Raw genomic sequence first — 14,582 nt, 5'->3', positions numbered from 1 at the left:
CTCCGTCGGCCGGTCGGCTTGCGCAACGGCTCTGCAGGATGGGATGGAAAAAACAACGCAATCCCCTTTTTTTTTTTCCTTCTGAAGCCTTTGCTCCGTGTGGGTGCGTGCCCGCGAGCAACAGCTCTGTCAGACTCCTCCAGCCCAGCGCATTCCTCGGAATGGGCCTGGAGAATTCCCGGCACGCTCCCAGCGCACAGCCCTGCAGGAGATCACAGGCAGGAGGAGGAGGCCATGCGCCCCAGCCAGTCTGCTTGGTCGTGGGTAGATAACTGATCTGAGAGTCTCCTCCAGCCCTCTCCTGAAGGGAGCCGGGGTATCGGCTTCCCCATCAGGGTCAGTCGGCTTGTTCCACGCTCCCACCATGCTCTGTGTAAAGAAGTGCCTCCTCTTCTGTGTTAAATGTCCTTCCCTGCCGTTTCCACTTGTCACAATTCCACAATGTTGGCCATATAACCCTAGTTAACTCCTCCGTATGAGCTTATACCAAAATATGGATGCCAGAAAGCAGCTAAGTAGTTGTAACCTACTGTAGGTGTTGCGTTTTACATAGGGGTACGTAACAGGCCTAAACAAAACCTAAATGAAAGCTCTTCGCATGGGCTCGGGATCATACAAGACCACATGGACAGAACTCGGACTGCAGTGCGGTACGGACGGGTCCCACACTCGACCAGCGTGACATGCTGGCCGAGTCCCGGACTGGGTTCTGACCCGCCGCGCGTGGAGCGTCGGGTCTCTGGATGCTGACGACGCTGTCGAGCAGCTAGCAGAAGGGCGGCGTCACAGGTAATGGAATGTCTCAGAACTTGGTCATCCGAGAAGAACCGCTAAAGAAAAGTACAGGATTTCCAACCCCTTTCCCGAGCCCGTCCACCCCGGAGCGTGACGCTGCAGGATTCAGGGGGCTGAGTGGGAGCCCGGCTCAGCCGCCCACAGGTCTGGAATCGCCATTTCCTGCAGCGTAACCCGATCTCCCGGTCCTCCGGGACGCGTGGTCGTGCTTAATCGGCGGCGGCCACCACAGCCCCCCCCCCGGGTCCGAGGACTTTCACATCCGCTGGGCTTGGAGCTTCTGGGATCCGCGCCGTTCCAGCCCGCAGGGAAGCATTCCTGGACTCTCCCGGCCGGCCGCTGAACGCCAGTCCTGCGCTCTGTCCGGCCGCTGAACTGCAGAAACCCCTTTTACCAGCGAGAGCCGAGTGAGGTCATGCTGTTCCACGTCACGGTGCAGAGGGGCCGGCCGGCCCCCCCAGCCCCAGCCCCAGCCCCAGCTGTCTGCCTGATGGACAACAGCTGGCGCGCATCCACAGCCCAGCACTCCAGATCCTTGAAACACATCTGCCAGCCCATTTCCAGCCCTCCCTGGTCTGATACTTGATCCCGGGTGAGCCCTGGGGTCAGATTGGGCTGGAGGCGCTGTGTGAGTTTGCTGTGCAAGAAACCAGATGTGCTTCTCCGCTGTGTCCTGTGGAGAGGAGCCACAGGTTGTTCTGCGCTGGTTTTCAGATTTCTCATGTTGTTAACTGTGCTTTGCTTTGCTTTGCCTCCGTTTCCTAAGGCTGATATCTTTTGTAAACACAGCTGCAAGGGCTTTCACCATAATCTCACTGCTTTCTGGTGCCTAACTGCGTTTTTACTGTGCTATACCATAGTGGACTTTAATAAGGCTGGTCACTGGAACTTAAAGTAAAGCTTGCAGCTTCAAGACTTAAATCAAAGATGTACTATACAAATGCGAGAGCCAGCTGGAGTCTGTATTGTACCACTTTGTACTTATACCATACTTCACCATGCTTAGTATAGTATACTGTACACTACTCTACTGCACCATACTGTAGTGCACTGTGCTCTATAATCTCTGATTGGTTCCAGAACCTGAAAATGTTTCAGCCAATAGCCTAACTTCCACTTCATAGGTACTTAAGTGTGAAAACAATAACATTCCTGGTGAAACATTCCAGTATCATTAAAGTCATTAGCCAACACATAAACAACAGGTACAAAAACAATAAAGCCCCTGCTCATTTACTGAGTATGACATAGGTACTATCATGTACTGTACGCACTTAACACACGTATGTCAATTGTGATCAAAATAGCAAGTTAATTCCTCATGTGAGAATTTACGAGATGCGAAATTAATGAAAAAACATTAAATGAAAAAAACAGGTAGGAATGACTACATCTCAAATAAATAAAACCTTATAGTGGGGGATTACTGAAATTACTACATTGTAGAGCAATGAAATGCAATAATGTATTACACTGTACTGCAAAATAGTGTACCTCAATTTACTATACTGCACCATACTATACTACACTCTACTACACAGTAGTGTACCATACCGAACTGCTCTACTGGACAATAGTGTATCATACTGTACTACAATCTACTGGACAATAGTGTACCTCACTGTACTGCATCATACTGGACTATACTCTACTGGACAGTAGTGTACTTCACTGTACTGCATCATACTGGACTACACTTTACTGGACAATAGTGTACCTCACTGCACCATACTCTACTACACTCTATTAAACAATAGTGCACCATACTCTACTACACTCTACTGCACAATAGTGTACCTCACTGTACTACTCTACTGGACAATAGTGTACCTCACTGTACTATACTGCACAAAAGTGTACCATACTGTACTCCACTGCACACTACCGGATATGGGCAGAATGCCCCAACTCATCCATCTCTCTCAGAGAGGCCCTGATATCACTGACAGCTCAAAGCAAGCGCTATCTCCACCGTGTCCCTGCTTCCTCCTCATGTCCAGGGCAGGACCCTGGCCAAGATAACAGCCCGAACTCTGGAACTTCTCTCCCACTGCGCCCCACCTCTCCTGGAGACAGAGAGACCGAGAGAGAGTGGCGAAAGAGGCGTGATTTCGCCAGCCTGCCGAGGACGGCTGTAGATGCCTCTGCTGTGTTGCTGCTGTCGGGAAGCACTTCCAGCCTGATTTGCGCACCGCTGCATGAAAGTGTCACGGCTCTATACCCTCCACGGCTGGAAGACTGGGGCCCGCCTGGCAGGCAGAGCTTGACCAGAAGCACGAGCCTCACTCCCCTCCCCTGCCCTGGCCTGAGTGAAACGCGGGTCCCACCACGCTGCCCCTGGGCTCTGTTGCACAGAGCAGCTCAACCCCACTCACTGTCGCCCTCCTCACAGCCTCCCCTGCTGGACATTCCAGAAATCTGCAGGTCGGATTTTCGGAGACGCAGGACATTATTCTAGAGGATCGGCTTCTGTTCATCTGGGAGGATGAGGGGGGATCTGTTATTCCTGGAGAACAGGGGGTTCAGTTGGTCAGGGAAAATAGGGGTTCTGTTATTCCTGGAGAACAGGGGGTTCAGTTGGTCAGGGAAAATAGGGGTTCTGTTATTCCTGGAGAACAGGGGGTTCTGTTGGTCAGGGAAAATAGGGGTTCTGTTATTCCTGGAGAATAGGGGTGTTCTGTTGGTCAGGGAAGATAGGGGTTCTGTTATTCCTGGAGAATAAGGGGGTTCTGTTATTCCTGGAGAACAGGGGGTTCAGTTATTCCTGGAGAACAGGGGGTTCAGTTATTCCTGGAGAATAGGGGGGTTCTGTTATTCCTGGAGAACAGGGGGTTCTGTTGGTCAGGGAAGATAGGGGGTTCTGTTATTCTGGCCAGTATATGCCAAGGGGATTGAAAGCAGAGCTCAGGTCTGATTTTGCAGGTATTAAGTGCCGTTTGATTTGCTGTATGTTTCAGACATTTTGAACCGCAGGACTGCAGAGACAGCGAGGGACAGGAAGAGAGTGAGAGGGATCGTGAGAGAGAGGAGTGAGAAAGAAGGGAAAAAAGGAGAGGGGAAGGGAGGGAGAGATCATGAAAGAGGAAGGTGGAGGGAGGGAGAGATCAGACGAGAGAAGGGGGGGAGAGGCAGGAAGGGGAGGGAGGGGGCTCTGATGGGCTGTGGTCTCTGCCCTGGTCTTCTGTCATGTTGTGGTTGTGAGCAGCAGAGCTCTGGGGCTGCCGGAGCGGCTGGTTATCTGGCAGTAAGTGCGCAGGGCACCTGGGCGGGGCGCCTGACTCCTACCCTTCCATACATGGGACCGCGGACAGGGGAGAGCGCGGGGGAGGGAGAGGGAGGGGACGCAGGGAGAGAGAGACAGTCGGAGCAGAAAGAGGAGAGAGACCAGAGAGAGGGGGCTGTTGCGCCTCTGCGTCTGGGGATACCTTGCAGTCTGTCCGCCTGCTGGACCGGTAGGAACCTCCTTTCTGACTCGCCGCGCCTCGTACCGACAGCAGCAGGTCTGCCTCTCCTTCATTCTCCCTCTGGTTTCTGGACTTACGGGCTGGCAGGCTGTTACTGGTGTGTGTATGTGTGTGTGTGTTACTGTGAGTGGATGTGTGAGCGTGTGTGTGTGTGTGCAGACAGACAGAATCCTGGTTGTGATTCCTCTAGGTTCTTCTGTGCTCCAGACTCTGTATTGTGTGTGTGTGTGGTGTGTGTGTGGTGTGTGTGTGTGCACACTCTACATTCTCCTCCGTTCTGGGCTCTGCAGTGAGTGTGTGTACTGTGTGTGCATAAAAGTGCAGTTTTCCCTGTTCTGGGCTCTGCAGTGTGTGTTTACCGTGTGTGCATAAAAGTGCAGTGAGTTTCCCCTGTTCCAGGCTCTGCAGTGGTGTGTGTGTGTATAGTGTGTGTGAGTATGTATACACAGTAAATGCAGTGAGTTCCCTCTGTTCTGGGCCTGGTGGTGTTCTGTGTGTGTGTGTGAGTATGTATACACAGTAAAAGCAGTGAGTTCCCTCTGTTCTGGGCCTGGTGGTGTTCTGTGTGTGTGTGTGAGTATGTATACACAGTAAAAGCAGTGAGTTCCCTCTGTCCTGGCCCGGTGGTGTTCTGTGTGTGTGTGTTAGTATGTATGCACAGTAAATGCAGTGAGTTCCCTCTGTCCTGGCCCGGTGGTGTTCTGTGTGTGTGTGTGAGTATGTATACACAGTAAAAGCAGTGAGTTCCCTCTGTCCTGGGCCCGGTGGTGTTCTGTGTGTGTGTGTGAGTATGTATGCACAGTAAAAGCAGTGAGTTCCCTCTGTCCTGGCCCGGTGGTGTTCTGTGTGTGTGTGTGAGTATGTATACACAGTAAAAGCAGTGAGTTCCCTCTGTCCTGGCCCGGTGGTGTTCTGTGTGTGTGTGTGAGTATGTATACACAGTAAAAGCAGTGAGTTCCCTCTGTCCTGGCCCGGTGGTGTTCTGGGAACTCCAGCAGTGCTGGTTGTGTGTGACACAGCCAGGCCGGCGTGCGGGAAACCGGTGAAACGGATACTGATCGAACCCCTGACCACCACCCTTCTGGCAGCGCTGTGGCGCCACCCTCAGCTTGCCTCCTCCCGCTGGGCTGGTCCACTTCTGGCTCCTGCGGGGCTTTCTCGGACGCTGGTTCGAGAGCCGCAGTGCGCCGCTCTCTGCGTTACCTGAGGGCCCGCTGTGGGAGTCCGAACGGGTTTCTGGGGGTCCTGCAGCTCGGAGCAGCTCATGGTGGCGCCGTACCCAACCACATCCGTGTGTCCGCCTGTTTTTTGTGAGGACCCCCAAAATCTGCCATAAGCGGACCCCAGTCTGGGCACGGGCGGGTCGTAAATGGAGACGCCGTCTGGTTCAGACGCAGGATGGTGGTGGTGGGGGGTTGCTGGTCAGGAGTCTCTGTCTCTACGGGGGGGGGGGATTTCTGGGGACGCACCCCCACATTCCGTGAAAACACTCGCACGTGTGTGAACACTCGCACGCTTGGAGAGGGACACCTGCGTGCGCACATGTGTGTGTGCGTGCCTCATCATCTGTCAGGCCTGCTGGCCCTGCGCTCTGTGATTCCGGTCAGTATCACCCAGCCTCGCTGCCGGTTGTCCAGCTTTCCCTCGGCGCCGTGTCTTTACTGCGCTGTTAAACACATTCCTTGGGCTTTTATTGAGAGAGCGCTGTTTTACTGCTCCAGCCCGGCAGCGGAGCTGCAGATGTGAGAGAGAGAGAGGGGGACGGACGTCGCCCTGTCTCTCCCTGGCACCGATCAGTCACCGACTGGGCCCGTGCTCCTGGAGAAGGGGCTCCTCCCTTCGGAGCGCAGCCCGACACGTGAACTTGTTTACTCCGTGGGCTTCGTCTGAGCTTAATGGAAAAGGACATCTGCAAGCAGTTTAGGGAGGTGAAAAAACTGCAAGGGGCCGTAGTGCAGAAGCAGATTTGGACTTGGGAGAGGAGAGGTGGTTCAGTCGGCTCTTGGGCAACGGCAAGACATCGAAATATTTTATGTTCTCCCTCCTAACATCTCCTTCCAGATTCACATTGTTTCACTGTTTCCGAGAAATACTGAGCAGCAAAAACCCTCTCTAACTCAAACCAGCTACCTCACACTTTCTTTTTCCCAGAAACCCTTAAATCACAGGCAATAAGTAACTTCGGGATTAGACTGCCACTGGAGTCTGCTTTGGGCTCAAAAGCCTCCCTGTCTTCTTTGTCTCCGGGAGGATGATGCAGGATGATATATATCACATTGCTGTGTTATGTTTAATTCAGCGTTGACGGCAGCCTCCTCTGCAAGACCTTACTGGAGGGGAAGGAAGGGAGTGAGGGAGAGTATTGTCAGCTTCCTGAGCTGCCCCAGAGATCAAGCCTGGCTCCGACCCCAGGGTCTCACGCAGATGATGTCACTCTTCCGTCGTGTGGCGCACTCAGATGATGGCATTCTTTCCTTACGCTGTTTTATCCAGATGATGTCACCAGAGATCCTCTCCCCTGGTTGGCTGCAGAGGCTGCTGGCTGCCGCACTGATGCAAATGGCATTGTGGGCCGGCAACGTCCGCTCTTCAGCCGATCGTCCGGCCACGTGCTTGGAGCGTGGCCCCGCCTCCTACATTCTGGTGTTCACGGGACAGTGGAGCCCCCAGACCTTTCCAAAACAGTACCCACTGTACCGCCCTCCCGCGCAGTGGTCCAAGCTGATAGGTGAGCGAGGGTGTGACCTGGGAGAGAGGGCGGGGTCGCTAGGATCAGGGGCTTCGCTTCCTCCCAGGTCTTGAGGTTCCCTGGGTGTTAAGGTTGAGCTGGAGCAGGGCGATCGAGTCTGGCTCTTTTGTCCCCTGAGTGATCTGACGCTCTGCTCCACGGCTCAGGGCAGCATGCCTCTGGGATACTGCTCTCCCCCGACACCGGATTCCGGTGGGAGAGGAAGATGAAGGAGCGGCATTCGGCGCCACCTGCAATTGTGGCTCGTGTCAAGACTCCAGTTCAGCCGCGCCCAGACGGTCCTCAGCCCAGGATGCTGGCCTGAGACCTCTGGAGCACGGCCCGCCTGCGCTGACAGGAACAGAATGGCCAGCCCAGGATCTCTGGGCTGTGGCGGCTGGCGTAAATGACTGCCAGCCGGAGGTGATGGGAACCAGATGTGACAGCCCTGCGCTCTGATCCAGCGTAGGAAGGGCACCCCTGGTTTCTGTGGTGAAGTTGCTATTCCACATGGCTGGTGCTGTGGGCGGGGTCAGTGCTGTTCAGTGGGCGGGGTTATGCAGTGGGCGGGGTTATTTACCAAACAAGAAGAAAGGGGCGTCGGCCAGTGGGAGGGGCTGCACATTGGGGGAGGGGCTGCAGCTCTGTCCTGGGTGGGCAGGGGGAGAAGGGAGGTGAGGGGTAAGTGGGTAATAAAGGAAACGGATCCAGGGATCAACTGGAGACAGCTGGAGAATAAAGGGAAACCAGGCCGCAGGGCACTCGGAATTATTTAGGAATTTATGGATTTGGGATTAAGGTTCATGGGCTGGCCATTAGAATAATATTGTGCACTGTTGAATTTAACGAATCCAATCCCACACCGTTAACCGTGTGTCCGTCTGTCATCTCCACAGCTGTCAGCCATGGCAGGCACTACCGGCTCTGGCAGGAGGGGGCGCCGGCGAGCCCCGGGCTGTGCAGCTTCGCCGAGCTGGGGGTGACCGCCCCGCTGCTGAAAGAGGCCAAGGAGGCGCGGAGGAGCCGGAGGGGAGTGGGCGCCCTGTACCGCACGCCGGGCCTGGCCACGGGCATCGGGCACAGCTCCACCGAGCTGCTGCTGCACCCCCGGCACCCCAGAGTAAGGCAGAGCCCCGGCGCGCGCGCGGCCCCCTCTCTCTCTGACCCCCCCCCCCCGCCCCGAGCGCAGGCTGGCGCTGCGGGTCCTGGAGCTGGCGGAGCCGGGCAGACAAGGGGTACAGGGCCCCCCTGACGCGCAGGCGCTACCGGCAGGGAGGGCTGAGTGACGTCTGCGCCTGTCTCTGTGAAGTCAGGTGGGAGCCTGGTCAGTACCGGGATGGGAGACTCCTGGGAAAGCTGAGGCTGCTGCTGGAAGAGGTGTTAGTGGGGCCAGCAGGGGGCGCTCACCCTGTGGTCCATGTGGGTCCTAATGCCCCAGTATAGTGATGGGGACACTATACTGTAAACAGGCGCCGTCCTTCGGATGAGACGTAAAGGTCCTGACTCTCTGTGCTCATTAAAAATCCCAGGGATTTTCTCGAAAAGAGTAGGGGTGTCCTGGCCAGATTCCCCCCCTGGCCTTTACCCATCAGGGCCTCCTAATAATCCCCATCTCTGAGCTGGCTTCATCACTCTGTTCTCCTCCCCACTGAGAGCTGGTGTGTGGGGAGAGTACTGGTCCACTCTGGCTGCACACTGGTGGCAGTGGAGGAGATCCCCGTGACCTGCAAAGTGTTTTGAGTGCAGTGTCCAGAAAGGCGCTATATATGTGTGAGGATACATTTACGTTTCTGCTGAGCTCTGGCATGCCAGTGGCCTAGCAGGAGTGGTTGCAGCCTGCTGCTTTTTATAGCCCACTGGGCCACACGGCGTGCTGGCCAGGGGTGTGAGGAATGGGAGTCAGGACAGGGGGGCTCTCAGGGAGGGGGGGGTATTTATAGACAAGAGTCTCGGGGCAAGGACACTGCGCTGAAACCGGAGATCGATCTGTGTGTTTAACCCCTCACACCTGTTTCCCACCCGGACACCCTGGGGCAGACAGGGCAGGCTTCCCACAGTGCAGCTGTGCAAGAGAGCCTGAATTGGATCAGGGTTGGGGACATCCCTGCGTCCCGATGACCCTGACTGGGTTTGAGTCACAGCGACTGGCGCAGGCAGACTGCCATCGCTGCAACCCTTCCAGGACAAGCCGAGCTCAGACGCGACGCCGACGGCGGGGCCGGTGTCCCACAGGGCTCACGACAGACCCCTGCCTCAGGGCGGTCCCAAAAACCGACAGACAATGAGAAGATCATTAAAAACCTTTTCATCTCTTAACATTTATCGGGTCTTCTTCTCACCCCAGGGTGCCCGGACCTCCCGGGCCTGAAGGCTCTCTGCTGCCCTTCACCCTGGGGGTGAGCAGTGGGGTCTCCTGCTTCCTTCTGCCCTGTGCAGCCCTCCAGGCGGCTCGGTTACGGGCGGGCAGCGGTAATCTCGTCTGTCCTGTCTAGCTCCTGCTGGCTGATTAAGTGAATCACTGGCACTTCTTCAACAGGAGGACTGCTAGATGCTTCGGTCAGCTCACAGAGTGCCTGAGAGATTTCAGAGTGCAGGGTCGCCAATAGCACGTTGTTGGCCCTAAGCAGGACGCGGTGAGCGTACAGTGCTCTAGTTAGAGTTCGAAAGCACAAGTAAGCAATCGGGCGTCTAATTAAACTCGGAGTCGCCCGTTGTCTCTCGCGTCTGCAAACCCTGTGACTGCACACGGGGAGTGAGGTAACCCCCCCACCCGCCAACACGCCAACACGCCACGCCGCGCCGACGGGAGGGAAGGTGTGTCTCTGGGCACCGCAAGTGCCCAGTGGGCTGCAGGGGGCGCTGTGTGCGCCGATTGCAGGCCACCACTGGGGCACCTCTCTCCTCTCTTTGGGCGCTGTGAAGTGGAAACCCCTGTTCCCTGAGCCCCTGCGGAGGACTGGAGCCAGGGGAAGGGCAGGGACCACAGCAAGCGATAGGGCTTGGAGGGACTCCAGTGTGCAAATCCGGACCCAGCATCCACTGGCCCTGGCTGATAACGGGCAGTCACCTGACTGAGAACGTTTTTATTTCAACGAGAGTCGGGTGCATCTGTTTGCTGGTGTTTACTGGGAAATAAAGTTTATTCGGATAGAAAAAAAAATCTCTCTCCGCCCGGAGAGGCGCCTCGGTCCCGTCTGATCGCTGGGGCTGGCGAGAGACGCCGCGGCCGGCAGATCCGGGGGGGTCTGGAGGCCTCCGGCGCCCATCCTGCTCTGTAGTGCCGTAACCTCAGCAGAGCAGACCAGGAGACACTCCCCGAGAAACCACAGCGGGAGAGACGCTTTCATGCACGACGCCTGTGAAACGTGCCTGCTCCTCGCTCTCTTATTTACAAAGCTGTGTCCGTCTGTCAGGCCTGTAAATCACCTCTCCTCTTAATCCCCTGCTCTCCCTCTCTCTTCCCCCCATACCTCTCTCTTCCCTCTCTCTGTCTTCTCTCTCTCTCTGTCCACAGCTCTCTCTGTTAGTGAAGATCATTCCCAGCCCCGACTGGTTTGTGGGGGTCGACAGTCTTGACCTGTGTGAGGGGGGCCAGTGGAAACAGGATGTGACCCTTAACCTTTACCCTTACGACGCGGGGTCAGACAGCGGCTTCACCTTCTCCTCCCCCAACTTCCCCACTGACCCGCCAGAGAACATCACGCGGGTGAGCTCCGATTTCGGCTACGTTTAACACGCTCGCAGACCCAGATGATGACACGATGATTCCAGTGTTCTCTTATTGTGATTAGTTGTTCTGGAAAGGGACCTGAGCAGAAAGGACTCCTGCAGGTGTGGCAATTCTCCCCTCTGCTCCTCTCTCCCCAGATCACCTCTCAGAACCCCAGCCATCCCGCCAATTCCTTCTACTACCCCCGGCTAGCAGAGCTCCCCCCGCTGGCCGTGATCAGGCTGCTCCGCCAGAGCCGAGCCCCATCCCGCCACACGCCGCTGTCCAACCACATCCCCCCCCAGCCGGACACCCCGCACTTCTCAGGTGAGGGTGCGCCCCCACACTCCTCCTTCGTCTACATGGGCCTCAGCGTCTCTGTAACTCTGTAAGTGTGTTGTGTGTCTGTGTGCTCTGGGTGTGTGTGTCTCAGTGCTCTGTGTGTGTGTCTGTGTGCTCTGTGTGTGTGTCTCAGTACTCTGTCGTGTGTCTCAGTACTCTGTGTTGTGTGTCTCAGTACTCTGTGTTGTGTACCTGTGTGCTCTGTGTGTGTGTCTCAGTACTCTGTGTTGTGTGTCTGTGTGCTCTGTGTATTGCGTGTGTCTGTGATCTGTATGTGTGTCTCTGATTTATGTGTGTTTCTGTGCTCTGTGTGTGTGTCTGTGTGCTCTGTGTGTGTCTCATGCTCTGTGTGTGTCTGTGTGTCTCTGTGATCTGTGTGTCTCAGTACTCTGTGTGTTGCGTGTGTCTGTGTGTCTCTGTGATCTGTGTGTGTGTCTCTGATTTATGTGTGTCTCTGTGATCTGTGTGTCTGTGTGTCTCTGTGATCTGTGTGTCTCAGTACTCTGTGTGTTGCGTGTGTCTGTGTGTCTCTGTGATCTGTGTGTGTATCTCTGATTTATGTGTGTCTCTGTGATCTGTGTCTCTGATTTATGTGTGTCTCTGTGCTCTGTGCGTGTGTTAAGTATGAATTAAATGAAGGAACGAGCTCAGCTGGCCAAGCGCTGTACTCTGCTGTCACCACTGCGCACCGCTGTCATGACACAGATACAGGCTGCTCGGATCTCAGCGCGGCCTGCCTGCCTGCCTTTCAGAGACGCCCCTGGACTGCGAGGTGTCCCTGTGGTCATCCTGGGGGCTGTGCCTGGGCCCCTGCGGCGGCGGGGTGCGGCACCGGACCCGCTACATCCTGCTGAAGCCGGCGAACAGCGGCTCGCCCTGCCCCGAGCTGGAGGAGCAGAGCGCCTGCACCCCCGACAACTGCCTCTGAGGCCGCCGGGCCCCCTGCTCCCCTCCTCCGGCCAGCACTGGGTGTACAGCATGTGCACTATAACACGCCGCACACACGCAGGGAACCACTAGCACGCAAGCAGCCCGTTTCTCCGAGCCCTCCGCCTCACAGGTCACAGCAGGGCAGCCCCCCTGCCCCCCAGCCCCCCCCCAACTTCACCCCCATTCTGCAAGCAACGGTTCTGACACGACCAGCTGCACGCCGTGGAAACTACAGAGAGGAGCATTTAGCACTGAGAACAGGAAGGCACCTCTTTACACAGAGGGTGGCGGGAGTGTGGAACAAGCTGCCCGGCCACGTTGTTGAAACCGATATCCTGGCCTCCTTCAAGAAAACCGCTGGACCCCCAGATTACTTGGCTACTAACGTGCAAACGGGCCGGATGGGCTGAATGGCCTCTTTGAATTGATGCACTGAAAGAGCGGTCTCCTGGCGCTCAACTCCGACCAGCAGCGGGGTCCAGAGCGCTGTTGCCGTGACGCCTGCCCCCCTCAACCAGCAGCCACATGAGGGGGGTGCAGTCGCGCATTCCTTCCTCCTTCAGAGCCGGACGCACCAGCGCTTCCTGCGGGCTCCACCGGGGGGCGCTCTACCAAGAAAAAATCCGAACTTTTGTTTCTCTGCCGAAACATGAAAAGACTTGAGATTTACTAAAAAAAAACAACCCCAACCAGCCGTCTGGTGTATATACGGTATGCTGTACTTTAACCTGTGTAACTGATGAATAAATATTGAGTGTTGTTTTCTCTACCAGACCAAGGAGACGCTGGGTGTGCAGACATTCCTCCTCTGCGTGATCCCGTCCTGCAGGGGTCTGCCCCTGTCCTGGGTGCTGCCTCCTGCAAGGCGCTGATAAATGCTTTGACTCAATGTCTGTTAACTGGCCCAGACAGTGAGGGGTTAATGACACAGGGGGGTCCTGTGCATGAGTTCGTCTTGGCTGACGGATCCGGAGACTGGCACAGTGAACTCCTCAAGATCTTGGCAAGAACGGGTAACAGGACGTCCTGTGCTGGACACCAGGACCAGGACTGGACACCGGTGCTAGTTAAAGTTACAAAAACACTAAGATAATCTGTCTTCTAAGACGGGGGTGTCCAGCTCTGTGTCCTCTGGTTTTTGGGTTGTTTAACGTTGAATGAAGTGTAGGTCTTGTGTTACAGTTCATAAACTGTTGAAGACTTTATGAGAAATCCTCTGTCTGTCTAATTTAGAAAAATCCGTTCACTCATTTTCTGACCCCTGTATCCAGTCAAGGGTCACGGGGAGCCAGAACCTATCCCAGCAAGCACTGGGCGCAAGGCAGGATACACCCCGGCCGGGACGCCAGTCCATCACAGGGCGCACACAGACAGAGACACTCACACACATCAGGGCCAATCTTCCCAGAAGCCAATTAACCTACCTGTTCATCATCTTTGGACTGCGGGAGGAAAATCCCTGTGGAGACAGGGACAAGCTCCACACAGATAGCACCCCAGGGCCGCCAGGCAGTAAAGCTAGCCACCGCACCACTGTGCCATTGCTTGAATTAGAAAAAGTATCGGGTCAATTGATTAATTGACTCCAGGGGTTGGAACAAAACCCAGAAGTCCCCATTCTCTCCGGGGAGTGAGCTGGACACCCTAGATCTCAAAGCAGAAACTTCAGACCTTTCGCCAGTTAGGCTGCATGAGGCTCCCTCTGTTGGCCACTTCACACATGACAGCATCCTTCTGCTCACAGTTCCTTCATTCGGGGTCCAACCTGCTTGATAACGACACGTCCTTTATAGGGGGGCATCTTAATAGCTCCAGGGGTCCTGGCAGGGCGTAGGGGTGAACAGTCCCATTCTGTAGATGGGGCTTCGACTGCAGGAATCCCAGCTTGCCAAAAAGATTTTTAAATACTACAAGGTGCCATTCTGCCACGGGATCAGGTAAGATAAGATCACTTTATTGGCCATATACAATTTCTTGCTTTAGGAATTTGTCTTTTCACATACCCCAGCTTGCTCTTCCTGAGACACACAGACAGGGAGAGAAGCTGGGGGTCAGACCACAGGGTCAGCCATTTATACAGCACCCCTGGAGCAGCTTTTCAGGGCCTTGCTCAGGGGCCCAAGAGAGTAGGCTTCCTCTGCCACCTGCGGGATTTGAACCAGCAACCTTTCAGCCACTGTGCCACCACTCCACCCGAAATCATGTGAATGGATCATGTGTCTGTCCTGGTTCTCCTCATTCATGTTCCCGCCGTCACCTTGAGCGGCCAATCCACTTCGGCTCTTCAGCTCTTCGGCCAATCAGAAAGCCTCAGCCTTGAACCGGATTTTCTGACTGGCTGCTCCTCCGACCATAGCAACCAAGTTTGCGCGTCCACTGAGAGCCAAGGAGAGAGGAAGTTAGAAACACCCCCACTACTTCGAGACCGGGGTTCGAGGGGTTACAGCACGGGTGGCCAGCCCAGGTCCCGAAGCGCCATTTACTCAGTTTCCAAAGCCTTGCAACAATTTCACCCTAACCAGTTAAACCAGTGAGTTGTTAAGTAATTTACAGATCATTTCGAAAAATAAAAAAGAACATAAATGTAACAAGTACATAGAGAAAATTCAGCCTA

At 55.3% G+C, this 14,582-nt stretch overlaps 1 protein-coding gene across 3 annotated transcripts; it reads left to right on the top strand.

Moving 5' to 3' along the window:
- Positions 1–3,962: 3,962 nt before the first annotated feature.
- Positions 3,963–12,742, top strand: spon2a (spondin 2a, extracellular matrix protein). 3 transcript variants are annotated; one of them, XM_088604185.1, is made up of 6 exons: positions 3,963–4,039; positions 6,753–6,987; positions 7,884–8,107; positions 10,502–10,693; positions 10,855–11,023; positions 11,791–12,742. In XM_088604185.1, the coding sequence occupies exons 2-6, from the start codon at positions 6,753–6,755 to the stop codon at positions 11,964–11,966; spliced, it is 996 nt and encodes a 331-aa protein (XP_088460311.1). In that variant the 5' UTR covers positions 3,963–4,039; the 3' UTR covers positions 11,967–12,742. The 3 variants fall into 3 exon arrangements, with proteins under 3 accessions (XP_088460311.1, XP_088460310.1, XP_088460312.1); XM_088604184.1 differs by lacking the exon at positions 3,963–4,039 and adding an exon at positions 4,102–4,247; XM_088604186.1 differs by lacking the exon at positions 3,963–4,039 and adding an exon at positions 4,142–4,295.
- Positions 12,743–14,582: the final 1,840 nt, after the last annotated feature.

The sequence above is a fragment of the Lepisosteus platostomus genome, chromosome 13 (genome assembly GCF_059453375.1).
Source record: "Lepisosteus platostomus isolate fLepPlt1 chromosome 13, fLepPlt1.hap1, whole genome shotgun sequence".
NCBI classification, from domain to species: Eukaryota; Metazoa; Chordata; class Actinopteri; order Semionotiformes; family Lepisosteidae; genus Lepisosteus; species Lepisosteus platostomus.
Note: the sequence above shows the minus strand (reverse complement) of the source record. Positions and strands in the feature narration are given on the sequence as shown.